Genomic DNA, 26,201 nt, shown 5'->3' with positions numbered 1-26,201 from the left:
TATTACTGTGTCACACATGCGGAGGATGAAGCGGCGGCCGGGCACTTCTGAGCGACGCCCTCAAAATCATCCTTTAAAAGTTCTGCAACTTTCCCACAGACTTTATGTTTCAATGCCTCGCCATTTACAAGATCTCTGCTTTCTGTCAGCAGATGGGAGCATTCTTTCTTACAGAAGGGAAAAAAACTGTACAGATCAGAGAATACTTCTTAAAGCTGAGGGTTTGTTACAATTGGTTGCAGTCTAGGACTACTGTAGTGTATCAATGACCAGGAAAGCAGAGAGATTTGGGCAGCTGCTGCTGAAATGCATACCGAGACTGGAAGCAGTTGTAACAAATCCTCCACTGTGAGAAGTTTGGAGTCCAGACAGATTTTCACTCTTTGGATGTAAGCGATACGTTTTCCCATTCACTGACAGCAAGCAGGGTATGGTTAGGAATCAAAACATGTAGATTTAGGCTGAGTTCACATCGCCTTTTAGATTTCTGTTCTTCTGATCCGAAAAATGAAGACTCGGACTGACCCGGAGATTAACATTACGTTTTACTGCACAGTGAACTCTTTTAGGCTACATTCACACAACTGTATTTATGGGTCCACAGTTTTGCGGAACGGGTGCGGACCCATTTATTTAATGGGGCCGCAGAAGATGCAAACAGCACACAGTGTGCTGTCCGCATCCGCACTTCCATTCCGCAGCGCCGCAAAAAAGAGAGAGCATGTCCTATTCTTGTCCGCAATTGCGGACAAGAATAGGCATTTCTATCATAGAGCTGGCCGTTCCGTTCTGCATTTTGCCGGACCGCAAAACACATACGGTTGTGTGAATGTACCCTTAAAGTGAAACCCCCTAAAAAAAAAAAGTGGAATTTGTGGGTTTTTTCCTCCCCATTCCTCTAAGGCCCCCAGAAATGAGTAATAGGAAGGTCCGGAACATGGAGGAGTTTTTCAGTGGTCTGTTTTTCCCGCAGACCCATTCGTTTCAGTCTTGTGGGAAATTTGGACCACGATAGAATATGGTGCAATTTAAAAAAAAATAATTTTTTCCAGCAAGGACTGATAGGTCTGCGCAGAATATCACCCTCGTGTGTATACCCATTGAATTTAATAGGTCCGCGTTCAGTTCGGGGGCAGTCTGTTCCAAATTCGGACAACACCCTTTAGCGGCCTAAGGCCTCATGAACACGGCTGCAGCCTGGCTCTGGCCATATTGCGGCCCACAAACAGCGGGTCCGCAATATGTGGGCACCGTCCGTGTGCTCCCCGCATCACTGATGCAGACCCATTCACTTAAATGGGTCCACAATCCGGAGCTGTGATGCGGAACGGAGGCACGGAAGCGGAACGGAGGCACGGAACCCCACGGAAGCAGTACGGAGTGCCTCCGCACCATTCAAGTTGAATGGGTCTCGATCCGTCCCGGCCGCTGCACGAACGGCCATGTGCATGAGGCCTAAAGGACCATTTCTGTGGATCTTACCATATGATCCTGTCGCCGCCATCCTTATAGGACGGGTAACATTACTGAGTGGTCGCTGGACAATGGACACCAATACTACCCCCCCCCCCCCCCCCACCACCATATTAGTACACAATACCAGTCAGCCCCTTTAGAGGCCCTAGTGTTTGTCGATACGAGCATTAACTCTTTATTAACACGACTGATGTTTTTCTTTTTCCAGTGGATGTCGTTCACCATAATGTAAGGAGACCGGAGAACTTACTGTGCACGACCGCAATAACCATGAATGCAAGAAATACGCGACCAATTGCGGGACATTTATGCAATGCGACCTGTAACAGCCAATCAGGGTTCAGCAGACATTTTTATATTTTAATGGAGAATAAGAAAAAAGGAATCTGATTGTTTAATGTTGGTCATGGCTGATTGCTTATATTCTAGTTTTTGTGAGGGCTTGTTCACACGACCGTGCCGTGCTTTGCGGACCCACAAAACACGGATGCCGCCCGTGTGCCTTCCGCAATTTGCGGAACGGAACGGACGGCCCTTTATAGAAAAGCCTATTCTTGTCCGCAAAACGGACAAGAATAGGACATGACTTATAATTTTTGCGGAGCAACGGATGCGGACAGCACACCGAGTGCTATCCGCATCTTTTGCGGACCCATTGAAGTGAATGGTTTCGCACCTGAGCCGCAAAAAATGCGGCTCGGATGCGGACCCAAACGACGGTCGTGTGAATGAGCCCTAAGTCTTGAGAGTTGGATTTAGAACTTGGGTGCCTTCTGGTGAATGTCTGGGAATCTACTGTTAAAGGGGTTGTCTGGGATTAGAAAAATCGAATATTTTTTCCCCAGAAACAGTGCCACACTTGCCCGTGGTCTGAGCCTGGTATTACAGTTTCTCTCTAGTAAAGTAAATACTGCAATACCACACATAGCCATATGACAGGAGGGGGCGCTGTTTCTGGAAAAAGAGCATGCCCTTTTTTTTCCTCTTTATAGGACATGTCTTTAGAAGACTTGATCCTCTAATACACACTGTGATGTTGGTACATAGCAGGGATGCCCAACCGGCGGCCCTCCAGCCTATAGCTAACAAGGCATGCTGGGAGTTGTAGCTTTGAAACAACTGGAGGGCCGCAGGTTGAGCATCCCTGGTATATAGGATAGTGCCCTCGGAGCTGTAGTGTCGTTACTATTCACCTGTAATCACCTGATTGCCTTCAACCAAAATGCCTTGACATTCCTTCCTGCATAAACCAAATATTACAATGAGGGTGTAGATTAGCGCCACAAGAGCATATACGTCTCCTCTCCAAAGATAGGCGAGACCTCCCACAATGGCTGCTGGCAACCATCACAAAGGGCAGCTTGCTGCATATAAATCCTTATTATAGATTACCAAAGAGCTCCCCCCAGTGGTGGCTGCAGACAGCTAAAAAAAACATCTTTAGCCCTGGCCTTTTTTTAGCCATGTTACATTTGGGCTCAGCTATGATCAATCAGTGACTCCAGCTTAGTTGCATTGTCTGTTGGAGCAAGTCATAGTTGGACATTTACCTCCTGACACCTCACAGCTTCAGGTTGCTACTCTGTGCCTCCTCGCCCCCATGCTTTGCACTGCAGCTCTGCTTTGGTCCACATTGGCTGCTGTGTATAAGCACAAGCTCAGCAGGAAGTCAGTGCATTCCATTACAGCAAGGACAGAATGATTAAGAGGCTGAGTATTCAGGGACGACTTCTCTAGTACGGAGACCTATGCAAAACGGGAACCTGCTAAGCTACGATATATATATTTATAGACTATGAGATTGTTCGGCGCATTATGGGACATTTTTATTGAATGCTGATTAATAAAGACTTTAAATCAAGAGATGTTATCTGCCGATTTCTTCTGTCTAGATGGGAAACGATAATTAGATATCTTCCACCCATTTAGGGCTCATGCACACGGCCATGTTTTGTGGTTCACAAATCACGGATCTGCAAAACACAAGTACCAGCCAAGTGCATGCCGCTATTTTTTTTATTTTTAACGCCTGCAGAAATGTCCTATCCTTGCCTTGAAAACAGACGCAATCTATTTTTCGCCAGACTGTGAAACAGACTTACATGTGCGCTGTCCACACCTTTTGTGTCCCCATGGAGATGGACGGGTCCGCAAAAAACACAGATCAGATGTGGACCAAAATTACGGCCGTGTGCATGAGCCCTTACTGATATTTTCACTGCAGTTGTAAAGGGGATAACTCCTAGTTAGTAATCTGCATACGGCTAATTTATGAGTCTGGTCTAACAGTCTTCAAAAAACTACTACCCCCAACAGGTCACGGCACAGAGGTGCCAGAACTTTGACGATGGGGAGGGGGCGAGTTACAGCAGATAAATCTGCAGCCCTGGTCCATGACAGACAGGCCCTCCGCTAAGGAATTCTTTTTTTTTTTTTTTTTTTTTTAACTAATTAAAACAAGGTACTGAAACAATTTTTTATGCTATTTTTGTAGATTTTTTTTTTTTTTTTCGGGGCGGCCATCTTGCCTGAGCTGCTGTTAACAGCAGAGATTTGCTTCCCTGTGGTCCATGTGGCTGCTGTAAAGTGTAGATTGGAAATGTTGACTTCTATGGGAGAAAGTGTTGTGGGCATGCCCTGTGAGCGTTGCAGAGGTCATTGTGCAGGGAGGGGTAGTAGATAAGTTGTGGCATCACTTTTTGTGAGTAATAATTTCTCTGCTGAAACAGCCTGCCGGATTTCTACAGATCCTCCCATTCACCAAAGAAGCCCATTGACTATAATGGGAACCAGCAGGGATCCGGCCACTCCCGAGCATAAATGGCGTGCAGCAACATCTGTCCGGCCGAATTCTAACATTCCCGGTGGTTGCCATTCATGGTGTCCAGTGGGCACGCAGCACTATCCGACTAGTGTGAAACCAGCCTCACACATTGGTGGCATATTCTAGTGATACACTACCAATGTCAGATAGGTGCGGTTCCCAGAAGTAACTAGAACGGGGCCCCACCAAAGTGAACAAGGGTGCACTTTGGGGGCCCCACAGAAGAGGTTTAATCAGTGACTGACAGCCATCTCTGTATACACACTTAGGGCTCATGCACACGGATACCGGCCGTGTTCATTCTGCATTTAGCAGAAAGGAAAGGCCGACCCCTAATAGAACAGTCCTATCCTTGTCCGTAATGCGGAGAATACTAGGACATGTTCTATCCTTTTGCGAAACGGCCATGCAGACACAGAATGCGCACACAGTCAATTCCGTTTTTTTTGGGCCCCATTGAAGTAAATGGTTACGCATACGGGTAAAGAAAACAGAACGGACATAGAAAAAAAAAAAAGTTCATGTCCATGAGCCTTACACAGAGAATGCTATCACGGATAACACCTCCTCTGTCTACAACTATCAGTGACTGACGGCATTCTCTGTGTAAGTGTGTATACAGAGATGGCTATCACCGATAACACCTCCCTGTGTACAACTATCAGTGACTAACAGCTATGTCTGTATACACACTTACACAGAGAATGCCATCAATCACTAATAACACCTTGCATTTCGTGGTGACAGGAGCAGAGCAGTGGGGGAGGGCTCCTGCTGCAGCCAGTTGCCTTGCAGAAAAACAATTCAGATTTGTGGCATTTAAGAAGTCAGGGGAGGGGGGGGGGGGGGGATATAAAAGGGTTCTTAAAAATACACACAATGGAAAAATAGATAACGTCTGACACTCACACTACCCTGCCGTTCTGCCTAGAACTAAACCAGTGCGACACGTGTTTCTGCCACCACCCCGATTAAGCGCCAGTAATTGCCACCCTTATAAACGTCCTTTGTACAAAGAAATCTGGAAAGACACTGAAACCCGGAAGCTTTACTGATTTTCATCTCATCCAGTTTATGTTTCACACATTACAGCGAGACATTTTTATTAAAACTTTTTTTTTTTTTTCTTCCTTGCAGTTTACCATGTCTAAGCTACTGGTAAAATAAATATAACAATGTTTTTAGTAAAATACCTAAATCTATGCGTCACCAACCGTATAAGAGTGATATTAGTGAAGAAAAAAAAAAAATATGAATTCAAGATGTCCATAGAAAATATAAAGTCCATAATCTGAATGTGCTACAAGATGCGGCCAGATCTCATCGTATGATGGAGAATGAACATTACAGAGCCGGCCTCCAGGGGGCGCCACGGTTTCCGGGAGGCCTGTCCCATTAATATCAAGAGTTGCTGTGTAAATCCATTCAAATACTTGAGTCTAAAAGCTGAAATCCTTCATTTCTTTTGGAGAAGGCGACACGTGGAGGAATGAATATTGACTCCAGGCGTTACGTTTACGCCAAAGTTCTCTGTCTTGGTTTGATTCTTGGGTACAGCTGTGAAAGACACAAACATAATGAAAATTACTTCGGCTATAGAGCATACATGAAGCATAGAGGGGACCCCCTGCTCAGTACTCTCCAATAGCTGTTACATGTCCGGAGCTTCACCTTAAAGGGGTTCTCCGGGAATTAAGAAAATGAAAATACTTAATTACTTTATTATAAATATATTCTCAAATACCTTTCATTAGTTATAATGGCTCGTTTTGTATGGGAAGCAATCAGGAGAAATAAAATGGCCGCCGTCCTATTAGTTCACACAAAACCTGTCCTAATCACAGCAGGATGAGTTACTTTACAACACTGAGGTAAAGAGCTGCCTCATCCTCCTCTCTACTTGCCAGGAATTATGATCCTGAATACACATAAGAACTTTAGCTGAATCTCTGGGGAATTTAGTTCATGAGGAGACATGAAGTACAGAGAGGACGGACAGGACGGACTGTGGTAATGGAGACTGCTGCTCATTAGCCACACCTCACCCTCCTCATCATCATCTCCATTCCCACACAGATTCACCTGTATTCAGGATCATAATCCCTGACAAGTAGAGCAGAGAGGAGGATGAGGCAGCTCTTTAGCTCAGTGTGAAGTAACTTGTCCTGCTGTGTGATTAGGACAGGTTCCGTGTGTACTGATAGGATGGTGGCCATTTTATTTCTCCTAATAATCGCTCCCTAGGCAAAACAAGCCATTCAAAGTAATGAAAGGTATTTGTGAATTTATTATAAAATAATATTTAAAGGGAACCTGTCACCAGGATTTTGGGTATAGAGCTGAGGACATGGGTTGCTAGATGGCCGCTAGCACATCCGCAATACCCAAAAGCACACAGAGCTATGGGGACTGGGTATTGCGGATGTGCTAGCGGCCATCTAGCAACCCATGTCCTCAGCTCTATACACAAAATCCTGGTGACAGGTTCCCTTTAAGTATAATACCATTTTTAATTTCTGGAGAACCCCTTTAAAGTAGCATTTAGGTAGGTAAAAGCTATTCCCTATCCTCAGGAAAGGGGATAACTATCAGAGCGGTGGGGGGTCCTACTGCTGGGACCGCCATTGATCACAAGAACGGGGGCACCGCAGCTCCCCTGAAACGACCGATGTGGTCAGTTGCACATGTGCACGGTCGCTTCATTCATTTCTATGGGAGTTCCGGAGATGGGTGAGCGCTGCACTCTGCCATCTCCGGAACTCCTAAAGAAATGAATGAAGCGGCTGCATGAATGTGTGACCGGCTGCTCTGGTCATTTCACGGGGGCAGCAGAGGGTACGGGGTCCCAGAGGTAGGAACCCCACGATCTGATGCTTATCCCCTTTCCTGTGGATAGGGGATAACTTCTACTTGCCGGAATACCCCTTTAACTGATCAGCTATTATGTCCTCTTTGGGGGAGATGGGGTTTTCCTAGGAGGAGGCAGAATAACACCATGTGCTGCCCCTCAGCACTACAGATTCTGTTTCTATGCAAATGTAAGAGAATCTAAAATTTCAGGTATGATGGGAGTAGTACTTACCCCGAGTAGATTACGTGGGACGTATCCTTCCTTGTCCTGTAAGCGAGCCCACCACCAATCTGTTTCATTGTCGTCCTCCCTGCGCAGAACCGTCATGCAGTCCCCTTCCTTCAGGGTCAGCTCGTCATCGTTTTCTGCCTCATAGCCCCATAAGGCGTAGATGACACCGCGGTTCATGATGCCCATCTTCTCCTGAACACCTGCACACACATCACACACAGTTAGCCTCAAAACTAATGTGAGCGGATCCACCAACAGTCTAGAATAACTGCAGCACAAGGGTGTGCGGGTGACCTACCCACAACCAAACCGCACAGGGAAACCTGCAAAGTACGTCGTTAGACATGAACAGTCACAACGACAGCATGCTTCATAAGAGGCAAATATTCTTGTACATAGGAGGCAGTATTATAGTAGTTATATTCTTGTACATAGGAGGAAGTATTATAGTAGTTATATTCTTGTACATAGGAGGCAGTATTATAGTAGTTATATTCTTGTACATAGGAGGCAGTATTATAGTAGTTATATTCTTGTACATAGGAGCAGTATTATAGTAGTTATATTCTTGTACATAGGAGGCAGTATTATAGTAGTTATATTCTTGTACATAGGAGGCAGTATTATAGTAGTTATATTCTTGTACATAGGAGGCAGTATTATAGTAGTTATATTCTTGTACATAGGAGCAGTATTATAGTAGTTATATTCTTGTACATAGGAGGCAGTATTATAGTAGTTATATTCTTGTACATAGGAGCAGTATTATAGTAGTTATATTCTTAACCATATTTCTTTTTATTGAAAGAAAAATCAAGGCCGGAGCCCACACATGACATTTCAATGATGACAATAAGGCTTCAGATGGCAATCAAGCATACATGACATGAGTAAACATTACAAGCTATCATCGCCAATGATCAATAACTGATATCAAGTAAAAAGGGGAAAGAGAGGGGGGGAGGGACAATCAGGGGGGGAGGGAAGGAAAACATGGAAGTGAAAGAACTTCTGCTCTATTATGCAAAGTTTCTATGAGCTTTCCATGGAGACCACAATTTTAAGAATCGAGAGCGTGAGTTATTCTCCCAATGCGCTAGCTCTTCAAAACGGTAGATCTGGTCCACCTTGTCAGTCCACATGAGAAGAGTCGGCGGGGAATCATTCTTCCACAGAAAGGGGATGAGTAATTTAGCCGCTGTAAGCAGCATCGTTGGAAGATCATGTTTAGCGGGGGTGAGAGAGCTATTGGGGCACCATAATAGAACGAGCTTAGCGTCCAATGATATCTTAGTATTTCATATTTGGTTGACTAATGCCTCAATTGATTTCCAAAACGGTTGAATCTTATGGCAGAGCTACCAAATATGTGACAGAGAGCCAGTGCCTGAGCCACATCTCCAACACAATTCAGGGACCTCCGGGTTTAGTTTGTGCAAAAACTCAGGTGTCTTATACCACCTACTGAGAAGCTTAAAGGAGTTCTCCTGGATCCTCACACATCGACTGAAGCCGTGTGAATGGGCCAGGATAAACGCCCTCTCCGGCTCTGTAAGGGACAAGGAAAGCTCCCGTTCCCAGGAGGTCACGTAACGTAGCTCCGGGGGTAGGGAGGAGAGTATTTCTTTATACATCTGAGATAGCGGTCTTATGGGAGGCCTGGTAGCCAAAACCTTCTTTTCAAGCCAAGAGGGGGAGCTATTACCCGAAAAAGGTCCGATACACTTTCTAATATCCCTTCGGAAATTTGCTAAATGGAAAAAAGGTGCAGCCTTGACCTCAGGGAGTTCCATTACTGAATCCCAGTTCAAACTGCCATCCGGGAGAAGGACATCCCGCAGAGAAATGTCAGCGAGCTTAGACCAAATCCTGGAGGGGTTTTAACACAGCAGGGTGAATGTGGCTTTGTAGTAGGTTAAGTGGCATACCGGGATTAGGAAAGCTAAAAATTTGAGACTGAACCATCTTGGACCATTCCACTAACATACCTTTCCAAACCGGAGAGGAGTAGTAGTGATTGGCCGAAATAGGCCTAATGCCCCACAAAGTAAGTAGCTCTTGGCTTGTAAATAGTGCATTTTCAAGACGGGAGCAAAGGGAGTTAGAATGGCGAGACATAATAGCTACACACCTACAGAGCTGCACAGCAGTGTAATAAAGCTTCACATCTGGCATCCCAAAACCTCCAAACTTCCTATCTCTTGTGAGAACAGAATAAGCTATACGAGGCGATTTGCCATTCCATAGGAAGCGTGTAAACACTCTACGCACTTCAGTGAAATATGAGTTTGGTAACCAGATAGGGAGGGTTTGCAGCAAATACAGAAATTTGGGAAGAATAAAGGTCTTAAGGTAGTTTTTTCTCCCTACCCAGGAGACAAATGGAAGTTTCAAATTTTGTAGATGCGTGCGTACAGATTTCAGGAGCGGTATATAGTTAAGGGAAGCCAGATCCTGAACATTGGCCGATATATGAGTCCCCAAATACGCAATGTCCCTGGAGGCCCAAGTGAATGGAGTTGCACGCTTAAGAGCATTAATCACAGCTTGTGGGCAGGAAATGTTGAGTGCCATGGATTTCCCATAGTTAATTTTAAAATTGGATATAAACCCAAAGTCTTCGAATATGTCCAATAGTTTGGGCAAGGCCTCCTTAGGGTTGGAGGTCATGACTAGAAGGTCATCCGCGAATGCTGCAGTAACATGAGTATAGGAACCGATCTGAAGGCCTTTAATATCTGGGTCCACTCTTATTTTACACAGGAGGGTCTCCATCACTAAAATAAATAGTGCAGGAGAGAGGGGGCAACCCTGCCTCGTCCCATTAGTGATGCGAAATGGCGGCGACAATGCGCCGTTAACTTTGACCCTGGCAGAGGGGGACGAATATAAAGTATAAATGGCTGCAATGAATTGGTCTGGGAGGCCAAACTTCGACAGGGTCCGCGACATATAGTGCCAGCTGACCCTGTCGAAGGCCTTTTCCGCATCAGTACTCACCAACACTAAGGGCTTAGAGGATCTTTTAGCCCAATTTACAAGATGGAGAAGCCGTACCGTATTTTCCGACCCCTGTCTGCCATGGACAAAGCCTACTTGTTCTTCATGGACAATGTCAGGAAGAACATCCTGAAGCCTGGTAGCCAAGATCTTCGCCCACCACATCACAATTAAGCAAAGAGATCGGCCTATAGTCACTGCAGCAAGTCGGGTCCTTATTCTCCTTATGCAGGACAGTGATGTGCGCCAACAAGGAGTGAGGAGCTAGGGAGCCTCCAGTAAGAAGGTAGTTGCACAAATCCCTGAAGCGGGGAATTAAAACATCCTTAAAGGACTTGTAATAAGTGATGGAGAAACCATCTGGGCCCGGGCTTTTGCCCGAAGGGATGGACGTGAGCACCTTATGAATCTCAGAATCAGTGATGGGTCTAGTTAGTTGAGATGCCTTAGTTGAGGATATAGAGGGAAGATCCAGAGTCTGGAAAAACTTATCTGTGGCCTCTGAAAGATCACCAGCAGTGGCCCCTTCAGGGGAAGGTAAGTTGTATAGAGCTTCATAGAAGGCGCAAAATGCCTTGGCAATATCTGGAGTGGATTTGTGCATTTTACCTTTGGGGTCCTTAATAGAGGAAACAAAGGAGTCAGAGAACTGCTTCTTGGCAATCGCCGACATCAGTCTGTTTCCTCTATCCCCATGCGCATAGGCTTTAAATCGTGAGCGTAGGATCAGCTTAGCAGAAGTGACATTTAATAGGTTTTTTTTAAACGCACTCTAGCTTCAGTAAGATCCGCCATACAACGCTTGGCCTGTGACTCCTTGTGAGAGGATTCAAGGCGAGCAATCTCCGCTAGCAAAGCATCTAAGGCCTGCGTCCTCTGCTTCTTCACATGAGCCCCTAATGCGATAAGTTCCCCCCTTATTACTACCTTATGGGATTCCCATAATATAGAGGGAGAAGGAGGGGAATCAGGCGTATCGTTAAGCTCCAAAAATTCGGAAATCACAGCCTTGATTTTGCAAGCGTGGGTGGGATCCAAAATCAAGGTGTCATTGAGACGCCATAAGCGTTCTTTTCTTTGTGGCCCACACAGGGAGAGGTTAATGATAACCGGAGCGTGATCAGACAATGTGATACTACCAATCCGCGCCCCAGAGACATTACGTATATGCGAGTCAGACAGGAACAAATAATCTAATCTATGGAAGGACGACTTGGCATGTGAATAATATGTATCATCTCGGCCACTGGGATTCAAAGTGCGCCAAACATCTCGGACCTTCAATTTTCTCAGGGAGGTTTCAAGCCTTTTCAAGAGCCTATAGGACACAGAAGGTCTGCCCACTGAGGTGTCCACCGCCGGTTCTAGGGCAACATTGAAGTCGCCCCCTAAAACTAGCAGTCCATCAGAGAAAGATGATAATAAATCAAGGGTCTGAACGAGCCATGGTACTTGGCCTCTATTAGGCGCATACAGATTGGCAAATGTAACTGGTGAGTCGCCTAGTACACCCTTTACAAAAATGTACCGTCCCTCAGGGTCCGCTGAGGTAGCGGTGTGCTTGAATGGTAGATTTTTGTGCATAGCCACACTAACTCCTCTACTGGCCGAGTCATGTGTACTATGAAACCACTGGACAAATTTCTTAGGGGGGAGGTTGGGGATTTTACCTGTTCTGAAATGTGTCTCCTGCAGAAAAGCCACTGAGACTTTATCCCTCAGGAGGAGAGAGATGGTTTGAGACCTTTTGCATGGCTCGTTCAGCCCATGAACATTTAGGGGGGCGACTACAATGGAAGACATATCAGCAGATGTTCAAAGGAGAAATAGCGCAATATACCCATGAAAGTGTCAAAGAGCGCATAGTATGTATGAGCAGAATAAGGAAAATTAGGAAAAGGGGGGGAGGGGAAAACAAAAAATAAAGTAAGAAAAACAACAATCAACATGTTAAACTGGCAATAAACCAGCTCAGATAGAGCATACATCCAAAAAGGAGTGAGTGCTTCACCTATCACCATCCAAGACAGGGTTGGACTGGCGAGGGGGCAGGAAAAGCACCCGATGGTCTATTACAAAAAGAGACCAACAACAAAAAATGCGTCCAGCACCGGTAACGATCCGGTCATTACCCTTCAGGTGGGGAACAAAGTTCTCAGTTCAGAGATAACGTTCAGCATAAGATAAAGAAGCGTTACACTTCTTTCGTGACCTCATATTCCAACAGCAAACGTGGAAAAACAAACAAACAAACCAGGCCCAAAAAACAGGAAAAGAAGCCAGGTGCTCCTCTAGCCATATTTAAACTGGAGGATGAAAAGCAGACATCTCTAAGCCCGGTGAAAAAAGTGACACCGCAGGCCTCCAAACTTATACTAAAAATGACGTAAATCAGGTGGGGGCCATCTCCATCTTGCCTCTACCCGGGCGCTCCGGTCTGCCTGATGAGGCCTTCTGCCAGGCCGAGACACGTGGTGGAGCAGGTAGGGGGCCATCTTGGTCGGCCGGCAACCATGAAGGAATATCCACCGGAGGGACATCCAGCGAGTTCCAGACCGAAGCGAGATCAGCAGGAGATCGTATGGTGAGTACTTTACCGTTTCTGGAGACAGCAAGTCCGAAGGGGTATAGCCACCGAAATGGCGTAGATGTTTTCCTCAGGACATCCAGGAGGGGCTTCGCTGGATGGCGCCAGATCTTGGTACATCTGAAATGGTGTGCCTTAATACTCCAGTACATCCATCTCTCTTTGTTTTTTTCAAGAGGGCCGCAGTATCCACGTAGCTTAATAGGCCGCAGATGACGTCGCGTGGAGGTTCTTGTGGCTTAGGCCTGGGGCGCAGCGCCCTGTGTATTCGCTCCACCACAATTCCCGCCGCTCTGTCAGGATCCAGCAACATGGAGAAAATTTCGCGCGCCACTGTTGGTAGGGCCTCAGCCGCAATCGATTCAGGTAGGCCGCGGATTCGGATGTTGCGCCTTCGGCTGCGGTTCTCCTGGTCTTCAAGCTTTAAGAAAGCCTCATTCAGTAAAGCCTTATGAGCCGCCAGCACCTCCGATGCTTTACTTTCATAAGATATGATAGATTCTTGCGCTTCCTCTAACGCGACCACCCTCTGGCCTAGATGCCTCAGGTCATCCTTTATATCAGAAAGATCCTGTTTAATCGGTGAAAGGGCGGATTCCAGGACACGTCGGAGAGTCCGCTCTGACATAGGTGGTTCTCTGGGCCTCCTGTCCGAGATATCGGAGCCGCTGCATGCATCGGAGAGGTCTCCTATATCGGAGTCATGCGCAACAGATTCCGCCATATTGGGGCCTTTCTGTGCCACAAGCCTCGGCGTTTTCTGGAGAAACTTCTCCATCTCGGACTGTTTGGAATGTCGCGGGGTCGTCTCTGCACTTCCTCTAACCTTGTCCTTGCCAGGTTTCCCCATAATAAGGCAAAATTATAGGCTTAATTAGGGCAAATGAGCCGGATTGCTGGAGGAGCTCAAGCTCGTGCGGCCATTCAGCAGCGTGGCTAGGCTCCGCCCCCTATAGTAGTTCTATTCTTGTACATAGGAGCAGTATTATAGTAGTTATATTCTTGTACATAGGAGCAGTATTATAGTAGTTATATTCTTATACATAGGAGCAGTATTATAGTAGTTATATTCTTGTACATAGGAGCAGTATTATAGTAGTTATATTCTTATACATAGGAGCAGTATTATAGTAGTTATATCCTTGTACATAGGAGCAGTATTATAGTAGTTAAATTCTTGTACATAGGAGCAGTATTATAGTAGTTAAATTCTTGTACATAGGAGCAGTATTATAGTAGTTATATTCTTGTACATAGGAGGCAGTATTATAGTAGTTATATTCTTGTACAGAGGAAGCAGTATTATAGTAGTTATATTCTTGTACAGAGGAAGCAGTATTATAGTAGTTATATTCCTGTACATAGGAGGCAGTATTATAGTAGTTATATTCTTGTAGATAGGAGGCAGTATTATAGTAGTTATATTCTTGTACATAGGAGCAGTATTATAGTAGTTATATTCTTGTACATAGGAGCAGTATTATAGTAGTTATATTCTTGTACATAGGAGCAGTATTATAGTAGTTATATTCTTGTACATAGGAGCAGTATTATAGTAGTTATATTCTTGTACATAGGAGCAGTATTATAGTAGTTATATTCTTGTAGATAGGAGCAGTATTATAGTAGTTATATTCTTGTACATAGGGGCGGTATTATAGTAGTTATATTCTTGTATATAGGAGGCAGTATTATAGAAGTTATATTCTTGTACATAGGAGGCAGTATTATAGTAGTTATATTCCTGTACATAGGAGGCAGTATTATAGTAGTTATATTCTTGTACATTGGAGCAGTATTATAGTAGTTATATTCCTGTACATAGGGGGCAGTATTATAGTAGTTATATTCTTGTACATTGGAGCAGTATTATAGTAGTTATATTCCTGTACATAGGAGGCAGTATTATAGTAGTTATATTCCTGTACATAGGGGGCAGTATTATAGTAGGTTTATTCCTGTACATAGGGGGCAGTATTATAGTAGTTATATTCCTGTACATAGGGGGCAGTATTATAGTAGTTATATTCTTAACCAAAACTCTTTTTATTGAGAGTGCATATGGTCTGGACAAAAAATCATGCATCAATATAAAGCCATTCGCAGATGGCAGCAGTATAATGGGTGCCAATATTCTCACAGACCATGTCAGATCTACTAACATAGTGAGTATAAACAATTTAGTAACAACGAATGAAAGAAAAGACACAGACAAGATTGGAGGGTGGGGGGTTGGGAGAAGGGGTAGAATTGGGTGGGTAGAGGAGGAGAGGGAGTTCTTCCAATTCACTCGGGGTTGCGGTATTTCTCCCATGGTCGCCACAGTTTGAGAAATTTGGGACGTGTGCGAGTTTCCCAATGGGCTAATTCCTCAAATCTAAACAGTTGATCTGTTTTCTCGGTCCACATTAACATTGAGGGTGGTGAGTCATTCTTCCAGAGAAGCATGGTCGGGAGGTCTGCTTTGGCAGGAGTAAGGGAATCGTTGGGACACCAGAGGAGTACTAGTTTCGCATCCAGACGTACCTTAGAGGCACATATCCGGTTAATTGTGTTCTCTATTTGAGACCAAAAGGGGCGAATTTTACTACAAGACCACCATATATGTGACAAAGAGCCGACTTCTGTTCCACACCTCCAGCACTGCGATGGAATGTCAGGGTTGAGCCTATGTAGGAATTCTGGCGTTTTGTACCAGCGGGTCAGTAACTTGTAGGAATTCTCCTGAATTTTGATGCATCGGTTGAAGCCATGTGAATGGGCTAAGATAAAGGCCTTCTCCGGCTCAGTCAGTTGGATTGTGAGCTCCTTTTCCCAGGCAGACATAAAGTGCAGTGCTGGAGGAGCAGAAGAGAGCAGCTCCCTGTAGAGTGTCGAGAGGGGCTTTTTCGGTAACTCGGGAACACAAAGCTTCTTTTCTAGCCAAGTAGGTGTATCATCAGTGGGGGAAGGTAGCTTGAGGGCTTTAACATCTCGGCTAAAGGCCCCAATAGAAAGGAAGGAGAGGGCTTTAACCTTTGGCAGAACCTGAATCTTGTCCCATGCCAAGTCCCCAGACGTGGAAGCTATATCTTGTAAGGTAAGGTCAGATAGTATGCTCCAGACTCCGGAGGGTCTGAGTATATCGGGGTGGATATAGTTCTGTAGTAGATGTAGGGGGAGGTGGATATTAGGAAATCTGATGTCTCGGGATTTATACAGTTTGGCCCATTCCACCAACATACCTTTCCAAATGGGAGAGGCAAACGCGTTATTCGGGGTGCATGTGCGGATTCCCCATAGGATAAGTCCTTCTTTGTAGGTGAGAAGAGCACGTTCCAGTTGTACGCAAAGATTCGGGGGTTGGCGTGAGAGGAGAGAAAAGCACCTGTTCAGGAGCGACGCTGTGTAATAAGTTTGGATGTCGGGCATACCAAAGCCCCCAAATCTCTTTTCTCTTGTCAATATTGAGTACGCTATCCTAGAGGACTTGCCCGCCCACATGAACAAAGAGAACACACGGCGTATTTCCATAAAAAAGGAGCGGGGTAGCCAAATTGGTAGTGTCTGAATTAAATATAGAAGTTTGGGTACAATGAAGGCTTTAAGGAAGTTCTTCCTTCCCATCCAGGAGATGAAGGGGAGTTTAAGGGACTGTAGATGTGTTCTAATATCTTTGAGTAGGGGGCCATAATTCAGACTAAATAGGTCATCTTGGTTAGCCGAGATTCGTATCCCTAGAAACTTAATATCACGGGGGGCCCAAGCAAAGGAGGTGGCGCGTTTAAGGTCCTTGACTACATATGAATTGCATGAAACATTCAGGGCCATGGATTTGCTATAATTAATCTTGAAGTTAGATATCCACCCGAACTCTTCGAACAGATAGTGGAGCCGAGGGAAAGAAATCGTGGGGTTGGTGGTCATAATCAATAGATCATCGGCAAATGCCGCGGTGGTATGCATACAAGAGCCCATCTTGATGCCTTCAATTGCGGGGTCTTGTCTAATCTTGCATAGCAGCGTTTCCATAACTATGACAAAAAGGGACGGGGAGAGGGGGCATCCCTGTCTAGTGCCATTGGATATGGCAAAGGCAGGGGAAAGAGTGCCGTTGACTTTGACTCTGGCAGAGGGGGACGAGTATAAAGAGAAAATAGCCGCGATAAACTGATCAGGGAAGCCAAATTTTGACAGTGCCGCAGACATGTACTGCCAACTGACCCTGTCAAAGGCCTTTTCCGCGTCTGTACTGAGCAAGGCTAGCGGAGTTGAAGTGCTCCGTGCCCAATTCATGAGGTGAAGGAGGCGGACGGTATTTTCGTTCCCCTGTCTGCCAGAGACAAACCCAACCTGCTCCCTATGGATGATATCGGGGAGAATCCGCTGAATTCGCTGAGCCAATATCTTAGCCCACCACTTTACGTCCGTGTTAAGGAGGGAGATTGGGCGATAACTACCACAATTTAGAGGATCTTTGTTCTCTTTATGAATAATCGTAATGTGGGCCGAAAGCGATTGGGGGGGGAGGTGGCCACCGTTCAGAAGGTGGTTACACATGGAGCAGAAGTGGGGGACTAGGACCTCTTGAAAATTTTTATAATACGTAATGGAGAAGCCATCAGGTCCAGGGCTCTTCCCTGAAGGAATAGAGGCCAGTACCTTCCGCGCTTCAGTATCTGTTATTGGGGCTACTAGTTGAGTTGACTGGGACTGGGTGATATTAGGGAGATGTAAGGATGAAATAAATTTTTCCGTGGCGTCCGTGAGGGTATTGAGCGACTGATTCGAGGGGGGTGGAAGATTGTAGAGCTCCGTATAAAAGGTGCTAAAGGCCATCGCAATGTCAGGGGTGGACTTCAGGTGAGTTCCTTTAGCATCTTTGATAGCAGAGATAAAAGAATCAGAATGTTGTTTTTTAACCAGCGCTGCCATAAGTTTGTTCCCCTTATCGCCATGAGCGTACGATTTAAATCTAGAGCGTAAGAGCAGTTTGGCCGATGTAACATTTAGTAAGTTCTTAAGCTTAGTTCTAGCATCACTAAGTTCAGTGGCACAACTAAGCGCCTGTGATTGTTTGTGGGTAAGTTCGAGCGACTCAATTTGGGACATAAGGGTGGCAATGGCTTGAGCACGTTGTTTTTTAACATGGGAGCCGAGGGCGATAAGTTCACCTCGGATCACCGCTTTATGGGTCTCCCATACAATCGGTGGCGAGGGAGGTGTGGGACCTGCGTTATTCCGTTGGAAGAACTCTGTCAGAGAGGAAGCTAGCTTCTGGGAGTTGGCTTGATCTAATATGAGGGTGTCATTGAGGCGCCAATTCCATTCCCTTTTTGGAAGAGAGGTCAAGGTAAAATGTATAAAAATTGGGGAGTGATCTGACAAAGTAATATTACCTATTTTGGCGTGTAGGAGCAGTTGGGCATGTTTGGAGGATAAGAAGAGGTGATCCAGTCTATGGTATGAGGACTTGGCATGGGAAAAGAAGGTATAATCCCTACCAGAGGGGTTTAGAGTGCGCCATGTGTCAAACACACCTAATTTTTTCAGGGCCAATTTCAAACGCCTCAAACGTATGTGCGTAATAGCTGACTTTCCGGAGGAGGAGTCTAAGCTAGGATCAAGGGAAACATTAAAATCTCCCCCTAAAATTACAATGCCCTCCTTGAAGGAGGATAGGAGCGTGAGGGTCTGAATCAGCCATTGGACCTGTCCCCTATTTGGAGCGTAGACGTTAGCTAGTGTGATCTGAGTGTCAGCAATTACGCCCTTCACAAACAAGTACCGACCATCTGGGTCTGAGGAAGAAGCCGAGACTACGAAGGGTAGTTGCTTGTGAATGGCGATGCTAACACCTCTGCTAGCCGAGCCATGTGTGCTGTGGTACCATTGTGAGAATTTTTTGGGTGGAAGATTAGGTATCTTACCCGACCGGAAGTGGGTCTCTTGGAAGAATGCTATGGAGACTTTGTCTTTCTGCAGTAGAGATAGGATTTGCGACCTCTTACATGGCTCATTCAGACCTCTCACGTTGAAAGAGGAAACTATGACTTCAGCCATCTCCGGGCGGTGGTTGGGTACATTGCATGTCATCAGTGGTAGACCAATCAAGCGTGGAAGAAGGAGGGAAAGACACGGTAGGAGAAGGGAAGACACAGACAAAATGAACAAAACTTCTGCAAATAAAATAACAGAAAGTAAAATGCAAAAACCAGCATAAAACACTGAAAAATGAAAGCTCCACAGGGCGCCCGGTGGTGAAACGATCCATTTGCATAACGGCGGACAGCCGGGATCTACCGGGCGGGGGGTCTCGTGGAGCCCTTAGGGGCCAGAAGGAGGCCATCAGGGGGTAGGGTCGTAAACCGGGTTAGACGCTGGTTAAACCCCAGCTTCTCGGGGGGAGGGGGGGAAAAGTAATGTGAACCATAAAACGTAGCATAAACAAGGTCCCAAAGAGAACGAAAAGGGAAAGTCTCTTTCGTGCTGTAACAAGGGACGCCATCTGGGTGACATCAGAGGTCACAGGCCGGGTGACCAGCGAAGGCAGTGCCCTTTTATTGGGCTGTAGAGTTGATTCGTGTCCCATATGCGACATATCATCTCAGCGGTGCGGAGGAAACTCGGAAGTGGCGGGGAGATGGCGTTCCCGGTTAGGTCTGGTAGCTTTACCCGAGGTGGCAGTATTCCACTGGTCCGAGCTTGGAGGCGAGGGTATTGGCTCTCCCTGGTCGGCGGGCATCCAGGACGGTATCTCCAGCGGTGAAATACCCAGGTGAACCCAGGCAGCGTTTAGATCCTGAGGGGAGCGTATAGTAATCTGTCTCCCGTTCTTCATAACGGCCAGGCCGAATGGGTAAAGCCATCTGAACTGGATGGCAGAGGCCTTGAGAGCTTCTAGGAGTGGCCGGAGAATTCGGCGCTTCGCCAGCGTAGTAGGAGCCAGGTCTTGAAAAAACAAGATCGGTGTGCCTTCAAATCTCAAGCTGTCTGCTTCTCTACTTGCCTTCAGCAGAGCCGCAGTGTCCACAAAACTTAGAAGGCCACAAACAACATCTCTCGGCGGCTCAGAGCCTTTAGGTTTAGGTCTCAAAGCTCTGTGTATCCTCTCAATTGTGATTTTCGCAGCTCTGTCCGTTCCCAAAAGATTCGCAAAAATTTCGCATGCGATTTTTTCCAGAGCTTCCGATGCGAATGATTCAGGCAGGCCCCGGATGCGAATATTTCGCCTGCGGCTGCGATTTTCTTGATCCTCGATGCGCAGCAAAGCATCATTAAGGAAGTCTTTTTGCGAATTTAATACTGCGCATATTTCTCCCTCGTGGCGAATAATCGCATCATGCGAATTTTCTAAGTCCGCCACCCGCTGCCCCATGCTGCGCAGATCTACCTTGATCTCTGCTAGGTCTTGTCTCAGGGGAGCCAGAGCGGCGTCCAGGACCTCCCGAAGTGCTGTCTTAGATAAAGTACCACTCCGTTTTCGGGCTTTGTAATCCGAGATGTCAGAAGCGCTTCCTGCTTCAGAATAATCTTCTCCCTCAGAATGCTGAGAGGCAGCCGGCGCCATCTTGGGGGTCTCAGCTCCACGGGCCTTGGGCTGCTTTTTCAGGTATTGCTCCATGTCTGGCTGCTTGGAGCGGACCCGGGTGGTCTCTAAAGGTTCCTTGCTGCGGTCTCTCCCCGTTTTGACCATTTGTGCAGGTAAAAAAGTGCTTTTAATGGGGTTAATCACCAGCTAGCCGGAGGAGCTCAGCAACAGGCAGCCATCCAGGAAGGCAGCCAAGCTCCGCCCCCCATAGTAGTTATATTCTTGTACATAGGAGCAGTATTATAGTAGTTATATTGTACATAGGAGCAGTATTATAGTAGTTATATTCTTGTACATAGGAGCAGTATTATAGTAGTTATATTGTACATAGGAGCAGTATTATAGTAGTTATATTCTTGTACATAGGAGCAGTATTATAGTAGTTCTATTCTTGTAGATAGGAGCAGTATTATAGTAGTTATAATCTTGTACATGGCAGGCAGTATTATAGTAGTTATATTCTTGTACATAGAAGCAGTATTATAGTAGTTATATTCTTGTACATAGGAGGCAGTATTATAGTAGTTATATTCTTGTACATAGGGGCGGTATTATAGTAGTTATATTCTTGTATATAGGAGGCAGTATTATAGCAGTTATATTCTTGTACATTGGAGCAGTATTATAGTAGTTATGTTTGAGTACATAGGGGTAGTAATATAATAGTACCGCTCTGGATATAGGATTCATACTGTCACATACAGGAAAGATGCCATATTGTCAGATTACTAGAAAGACCCACAAGGATTTCAAGTGCTCTACGTTATACACATCTATCGGAGGTAGGTGGCCACCGTATTACAGGGTACAATACTTTGGCTGCAGGTTGTGAGGAGTCTGCAGTGGAGATGCAATGTGACCCTGATAGGACAGTGCAGCCCCATGCCATGGTGTGCGCTCCTGCGAGCTCCTCTGTGCAATGAAAAGCTGGTCATGGACACAACCATCTCCAACCCATAAACTGTTCTATTCATCTTCATAGGGTGGGAGCAGAGAGAAGCGGCAGCCGACGCCTCTTGTGCCGCTTATCAAACAGAAAACAGCTGGATCCACAGACAGAACTGTCATGTCTATGGGCAGTATTATCAGTCCCATCATGACCGTGTAATAATCACTGGGGTCGGTCCCCATCACCTGCAACTTACACAACTGACCACAAAGGGTTAATGCAAGTTCACTGGTGAGTAATCTAATCTGCAGGCAAGTGATTATTTTCCCAGCCTGGAGCGGTGAGAGCTGGAGACCTGTAATCTGTCACATTCCAGGGATTCATAGTAATCCGCCGCCAGCCTGGAGCCGAGAAGACCCCGGCACCCACCGCACGGGGCCATAGAGCTGAATCAGCCTATAATGAGCAGCTGTGCCACTTTCTCATGTATTGTGCGTGTTCAATCCTTCACCATTTGCTTGTTGTCAGTGAATGGAGACATTCTGAACCGACTTGCACACAGCTGCAGGAAATGTTAAAGGTCTGTACAGGGTTACAAAAACATGGCTGCCTTCATCTAAAATCAGCTCCATGCCTGTGTCCGATATTACAGCTCAGCTCTAGGTGTGGCGCTGCTTCCGGGAGAAGGCAGCCATGTTTTTTCTAATCATTTACTACTCCTTTAATAATCCTCAGCAGGACTAAGTCTAATAAACTGCTAATTGCTGCACTGTACCGAGCCCCTAGAACAGGAGTCTGGTTTTGAGGGTGGACTTCCCCTTTAAGAAAATATTACTTCTATACGGCCAGATGCGGATGAGTTGCCATACAGCCCTGGTACTCACCATACAAGAACTGGGAGCACTGGCTGTACCCCTCCTCCATCTCCTCACACTTGTCCGCTGCCGTCTGTCGGTCGCTGTAGGTCATGGCGAATACGGCCGCTCCGGACTCCACCAGGAATTTACACACCTGCACGTTGTTACACGAGGCGGCGCAGTGCAGCGGGGTCCTGACACCCAGACAAAGAGGAGAAGAATGTAAGGAAACCCATCCAAGATTTAAAATAAATAAATAAATACATTTGATCTTTTTTCTAAATTTTAAAAAAACAAAAAACAAAGTGATGGGATAAAAAAAAAAAATGCCTGTCTTAAAACGCCACGTGTTCTACTATTTGCCAGCATGTAACATCTATCTAGCTGTGTTTTTTTTTTTTTTTGCTTGAAACAAAAAAATATATTACTTTAATGCAGTTTTAAAAAAAAAAAAAAAAAAAGTATAAAACCAGTTTCACAACTTTCTTGAGGTATTTTTTTCTGCCATATTTTCCATGGAGATATATTAACTGGAGCAACCTTTTTAGTAGTGCCATTTACTCACAGCATGCGCTAGGTCTTGTGTTTTTGGCCCATAGACCTCTACTGGTTTTTAAAAAATATAGAAATGTGTGCTGCATTTTTTAAGCCACTTTCATAGTTTTTTTAATGCTAATTTGCAGAGGAAGAGACATCAGATGGGGTACATCTTTCCTGTAGAAAAGAATGTCTGCCATGTCGTGGGGTTTAAAAATGGTGCATGCTGAAAAACGGAGTGGGCACCATAACCAACTGGTGCCTGCTGTTTTACACAGCAGGCACCCATAAGTATAGTCTGTGATCGTCGAAAACACCGATCACTGACATTTACCCCTCAAATGACATGGTCAGTTACAACCACGGCGGTGAGAATCCGGGAGCGCAGTGCTCACCGGACCCCAACAGCTTTACCGTGCCAAGAACGAAGGAGCCACTTGGTGCCTAACGCCTCCTCAGGCCTTCTGAATGGTCAGAGGCCTGCCACACTGATGTTCCTGTGAATCTCCCCATAGGCTGCTAAATCATTGCAGTCTATGGGAGAAGCGATTAAAGGACTGCAGGTGTATGTCCCCTAGGGGGGAGTAAAAATAAGTGAATTTTTTTTTATAAAAATATATAAAAAATTAAAATCACCCCCCTTTCCCCATACTAACATTAAATTAAAAAATAAATAAAGATCATTTGCACCGCCGTGTCCCAAAACGACTGAAGTATTAAAATGTAAAAGTATTCAGTGTGGTGAACACCATAATGTTAGAGTCGCCGCTTTTTTTTTTTTTTTTTGTCACTTCTTCACTACGTAAAAAAATATTGAATAAAAAGTGATCAAAAAGTCCAAAATGGTATCAAAACACGAGAGCATACGGAAGGCCGTATAAACGAAACCAAATCATACTGTGGTGGAATTGCGATTTTCCCAATTCCATCCCATTTGGATTTTTCCCCAGCTTCCCTCTACATTGTACGCAATATTAGAAAGCACAACTTGTCCTGTAAAAAACAAGCCCTCATACGGCTGTGTGAACTGAAAAATAAAAAGGCAGGGAGTAAAAAAAAACAAAAAAAATTGGCCCAGTCCTTAAGGGGTTAAAACCTCTGCTTGCTGTAAATCAATAGGAACCCCTAATTGTTTACTTACAGTGAATAAGCACCCATCCTGGTCATGCGATGGGCACACAGATGTGCAGCTCCGTACGTGATGCCGCCCAAGCCGTGCACCTGTGTGCCCACCTCATGACCAGGACAACAGATTTATTTAACCCCTGGAAATCCACAGGTTCCTCGTAGCCACCCCTCCGTAACACGGACGTACCAGCCGTCGCTGTCTGCCGCATTAACGTTCACTCCGAACTGTACCAGGAACTTGACGATCTCGGTGTGACCGGCGCACACGGCGTTGTGGAGGGCGGTTATCCCCTCGTCGTTGGGCTGACTGGGATCTTCCACCTGCGGATGAGAAGGAAGGAAATACAACATCACTGCTCCAGTCACGTCCAGGAACACAAAGCACCCCCCCTCCATCAAAGGGCGCGAGCGGGACAGGACGGGGTGACGACCACATTAATGAGCAGAGGGGACAAGGACGGTATTCAGCAGCCACTTCCTGAGAAATGTTATGGGGGGGGGGGGGGATTTCTAATTATAACCCCCCCCCCCCACCCCCGAGCACACATGACCCTCTGTTCACATCTGCACCGTGCCAGATCACTTGTAAAGCGGCTGCCATGGACCCCACGTGACGGAATTACTTGCGCGCTGCAACGTTCTTGCCGTCAACAGCAAAACCGCCAGAAAAGGAACCAATACTCCCAGTATCATCGCCTCTCATCAATTTCACCAGGAGGACAGGGCATAGTCCACACAGGATGAAAAGGACACTGACCCCCTGGCCTGAAAATCTACGGTCAAATCTGCAGGATACATGCGAATTTCACGTGCGGATACACAGCGGCTGCGCAGGTCTCTGAAAATCTGCAGCATTTCCTCAACTTTTCTCCGCTCTGGACTCCACAGCAAATCCTCCATAAAGGAAACCCGCACGCGGAGGAGCGCACAAGATCCACACTAATTTCTGTACAGATTTCGGTGCTTTTCTGAACCCAAACCGCACCAAAAGCAGCAATTTCTACCAGTGGATTTTGGTGCGGATTAGATGCCGTTTTGCCGCAGATCTCACCCGTCTTTTGAAAACGGTGAAATCCACAGCTAAAACTGCAAACGTAATTAACACGCTGCGGATTTGGAAAACCACACAGAAACTGACCCGTTTTTTTACAGAAAAAAACTGCAGCCGGCAATGAAAACTGTGCTGCTTTGTGTGAATGCCAATGCGATGTGACATGTGGACCCTACAGCATCGGCACACGTGAACATGTCTTACCGGCACGTCTAGTACCAACCAAATCACATAAACCCGGTCATGGACACGGGACATTTGTAGTTTGGTGAGAGCCTCAGCAGTAAGAACCATACACTATGTCCCTCCATACAAGCCATGGAGGGACACACAGGAGATCCATCCCGTCCCTATGACCGCTCCGATTATCTGAGAATCCATAAACCGGCCGTCCATAGAGGAGGCGTCAGCTATAATCCCATCACTCACCTCATAGATTATCCTCTGGACGAGGTCGAACTCTCCTTCCAAGGAGGAGTCCAGCAGCAGAGCCAGAGGGTTAAACTTCACCCTCATCCCATGACTGATCCTCTCGGAGCCGTTCTTCCTCAGATTCGTTCTTTTACCCTGGAAGTAAAAAAACAAAAGGTTCAGGTGTAAGCCGAGCGCTGTAGGCCGCACCATTAGGGCTCATGCACACAAACGTACGCTGCCCGCGCCGCGCATTGGGGACCGCAAATAGCAGTCCCCAATGGACGGGCCCCGTGCGTTTGGCCTGCGATGACAGTTGCAGACCTATTCAACTTGAACTGGTCTGCGATACGTCTGCACCACAAAAAAAATAATAATAGAGCATGTTTTATTTATTTTTTGCGGTGAGGACGCACGGGCCGAAATGCCGTGGAAGTGCTCCGTATCTTCCAGATTGCGGACCCATTAAAGTGAATGGATCAGCATTCATGACATGGTGCATACCCGACCGATGCCCGTATATTGCGGACCTGCTGTTTCCGGGCACGGCTGGTACACGTTCGTGTGCATGAGCCCTTACACTTATAGCCACATGTTCCCTACCGGCTCCTCACCTGCCAAATCACAGGATATGCCATAAACGTCCGACAGGTGCAGGTCCCAGAGGACAAACCAGCACCTGTCTCACAGCAGGACCCATCGTGCACTGCTATGAATGGAGACGTGGCCACGCATGCGCAGCTCTCTCCAGTCACTGCTATGGTGGTTACTGGTCGCTCGTAAGTTTTC

At 46.0% G+C, this 26,201-nt stretch overlaps 2 protein-coding genes across 4 annotated transcripts in view; one reads left to right on the top strand and one right to left on the bottom strand.

The window, feature by feature from the left end:
* The window catches only part of CAPN2 (calpain 2), a 62,203-nt gene extending 60,165 nt beyond the window's left edge, over positions 1-2,038 (top strand). Inside the window, exon 21 of the mRNA XM_044289135.1 lies at positions 1,685-2,038. Coding sequence (XP_044145070.1) covers positions 1,685-1,708 — 24 coding nt within the window. The 3' untranslated portion in view covers positions 1,709-2,038. The remainder of the gene's footprint in view (positions 1-1,684) is intronic.
* A 3,290-nt stretch (positions 2,039-5,328) lies between these two features.
* Positions 5,329-26,201, bottom strand: part of TP53BP2 (tumor protein p53 binding protein 2) — a 63,037-nt gene continuing 42,164 nt past the window's right edge. For all 3 annotated transcript variants that reach the window (XM_044289077.1, XM_044289076.1, XM_044289078.1), the window contains exons 15-19: positions 25,431-25,568; positions 24,138-24,271; positions 22,313-22,479; positions 7,383-7,582; positions 5,329-5,857 (exon numbers count right to left, since the gene is read on the bottom strand). In XM_044289077.1, coding sequence (XP_044145012.1) covers positions 5,816-5,857; positions 7,383-7,582; positions 22,313-22,479; positions 24,138-24,271; positions 25,431-25,568 — 681 coding nt within the window. In that variant the 3' untranslated portion in view covers positions 5,329-5,815. The remainder of the gene's footprint in view (positions 5,858-7,382; positions 7,583-22,312; positions 22,480-24,137; positions 24,272-25,430; positions 25,569-26,201) is intronic.

The sequence above is a fragment of the Bufo gargarizans genome, chromosome 4 (genome assembly GCF_014858855.1).
Source record: "Bufo gargarizans isolate SCDJY-AF-19 chromosome 4, ASM1485885v1, whole genome shotgun sequence".
Classification (NCBI taxonomy): domain Eukaryota; kingdom Metazoa; phylum Chordata; class Amphibia; order Anura; family Bufonidae; genus Bufo; species Bufo gargarizans.
Note: the sequence above shows the minus strand (reverse complement) of the source record. Positions and strands in the feature narration are given on the sequence as shown.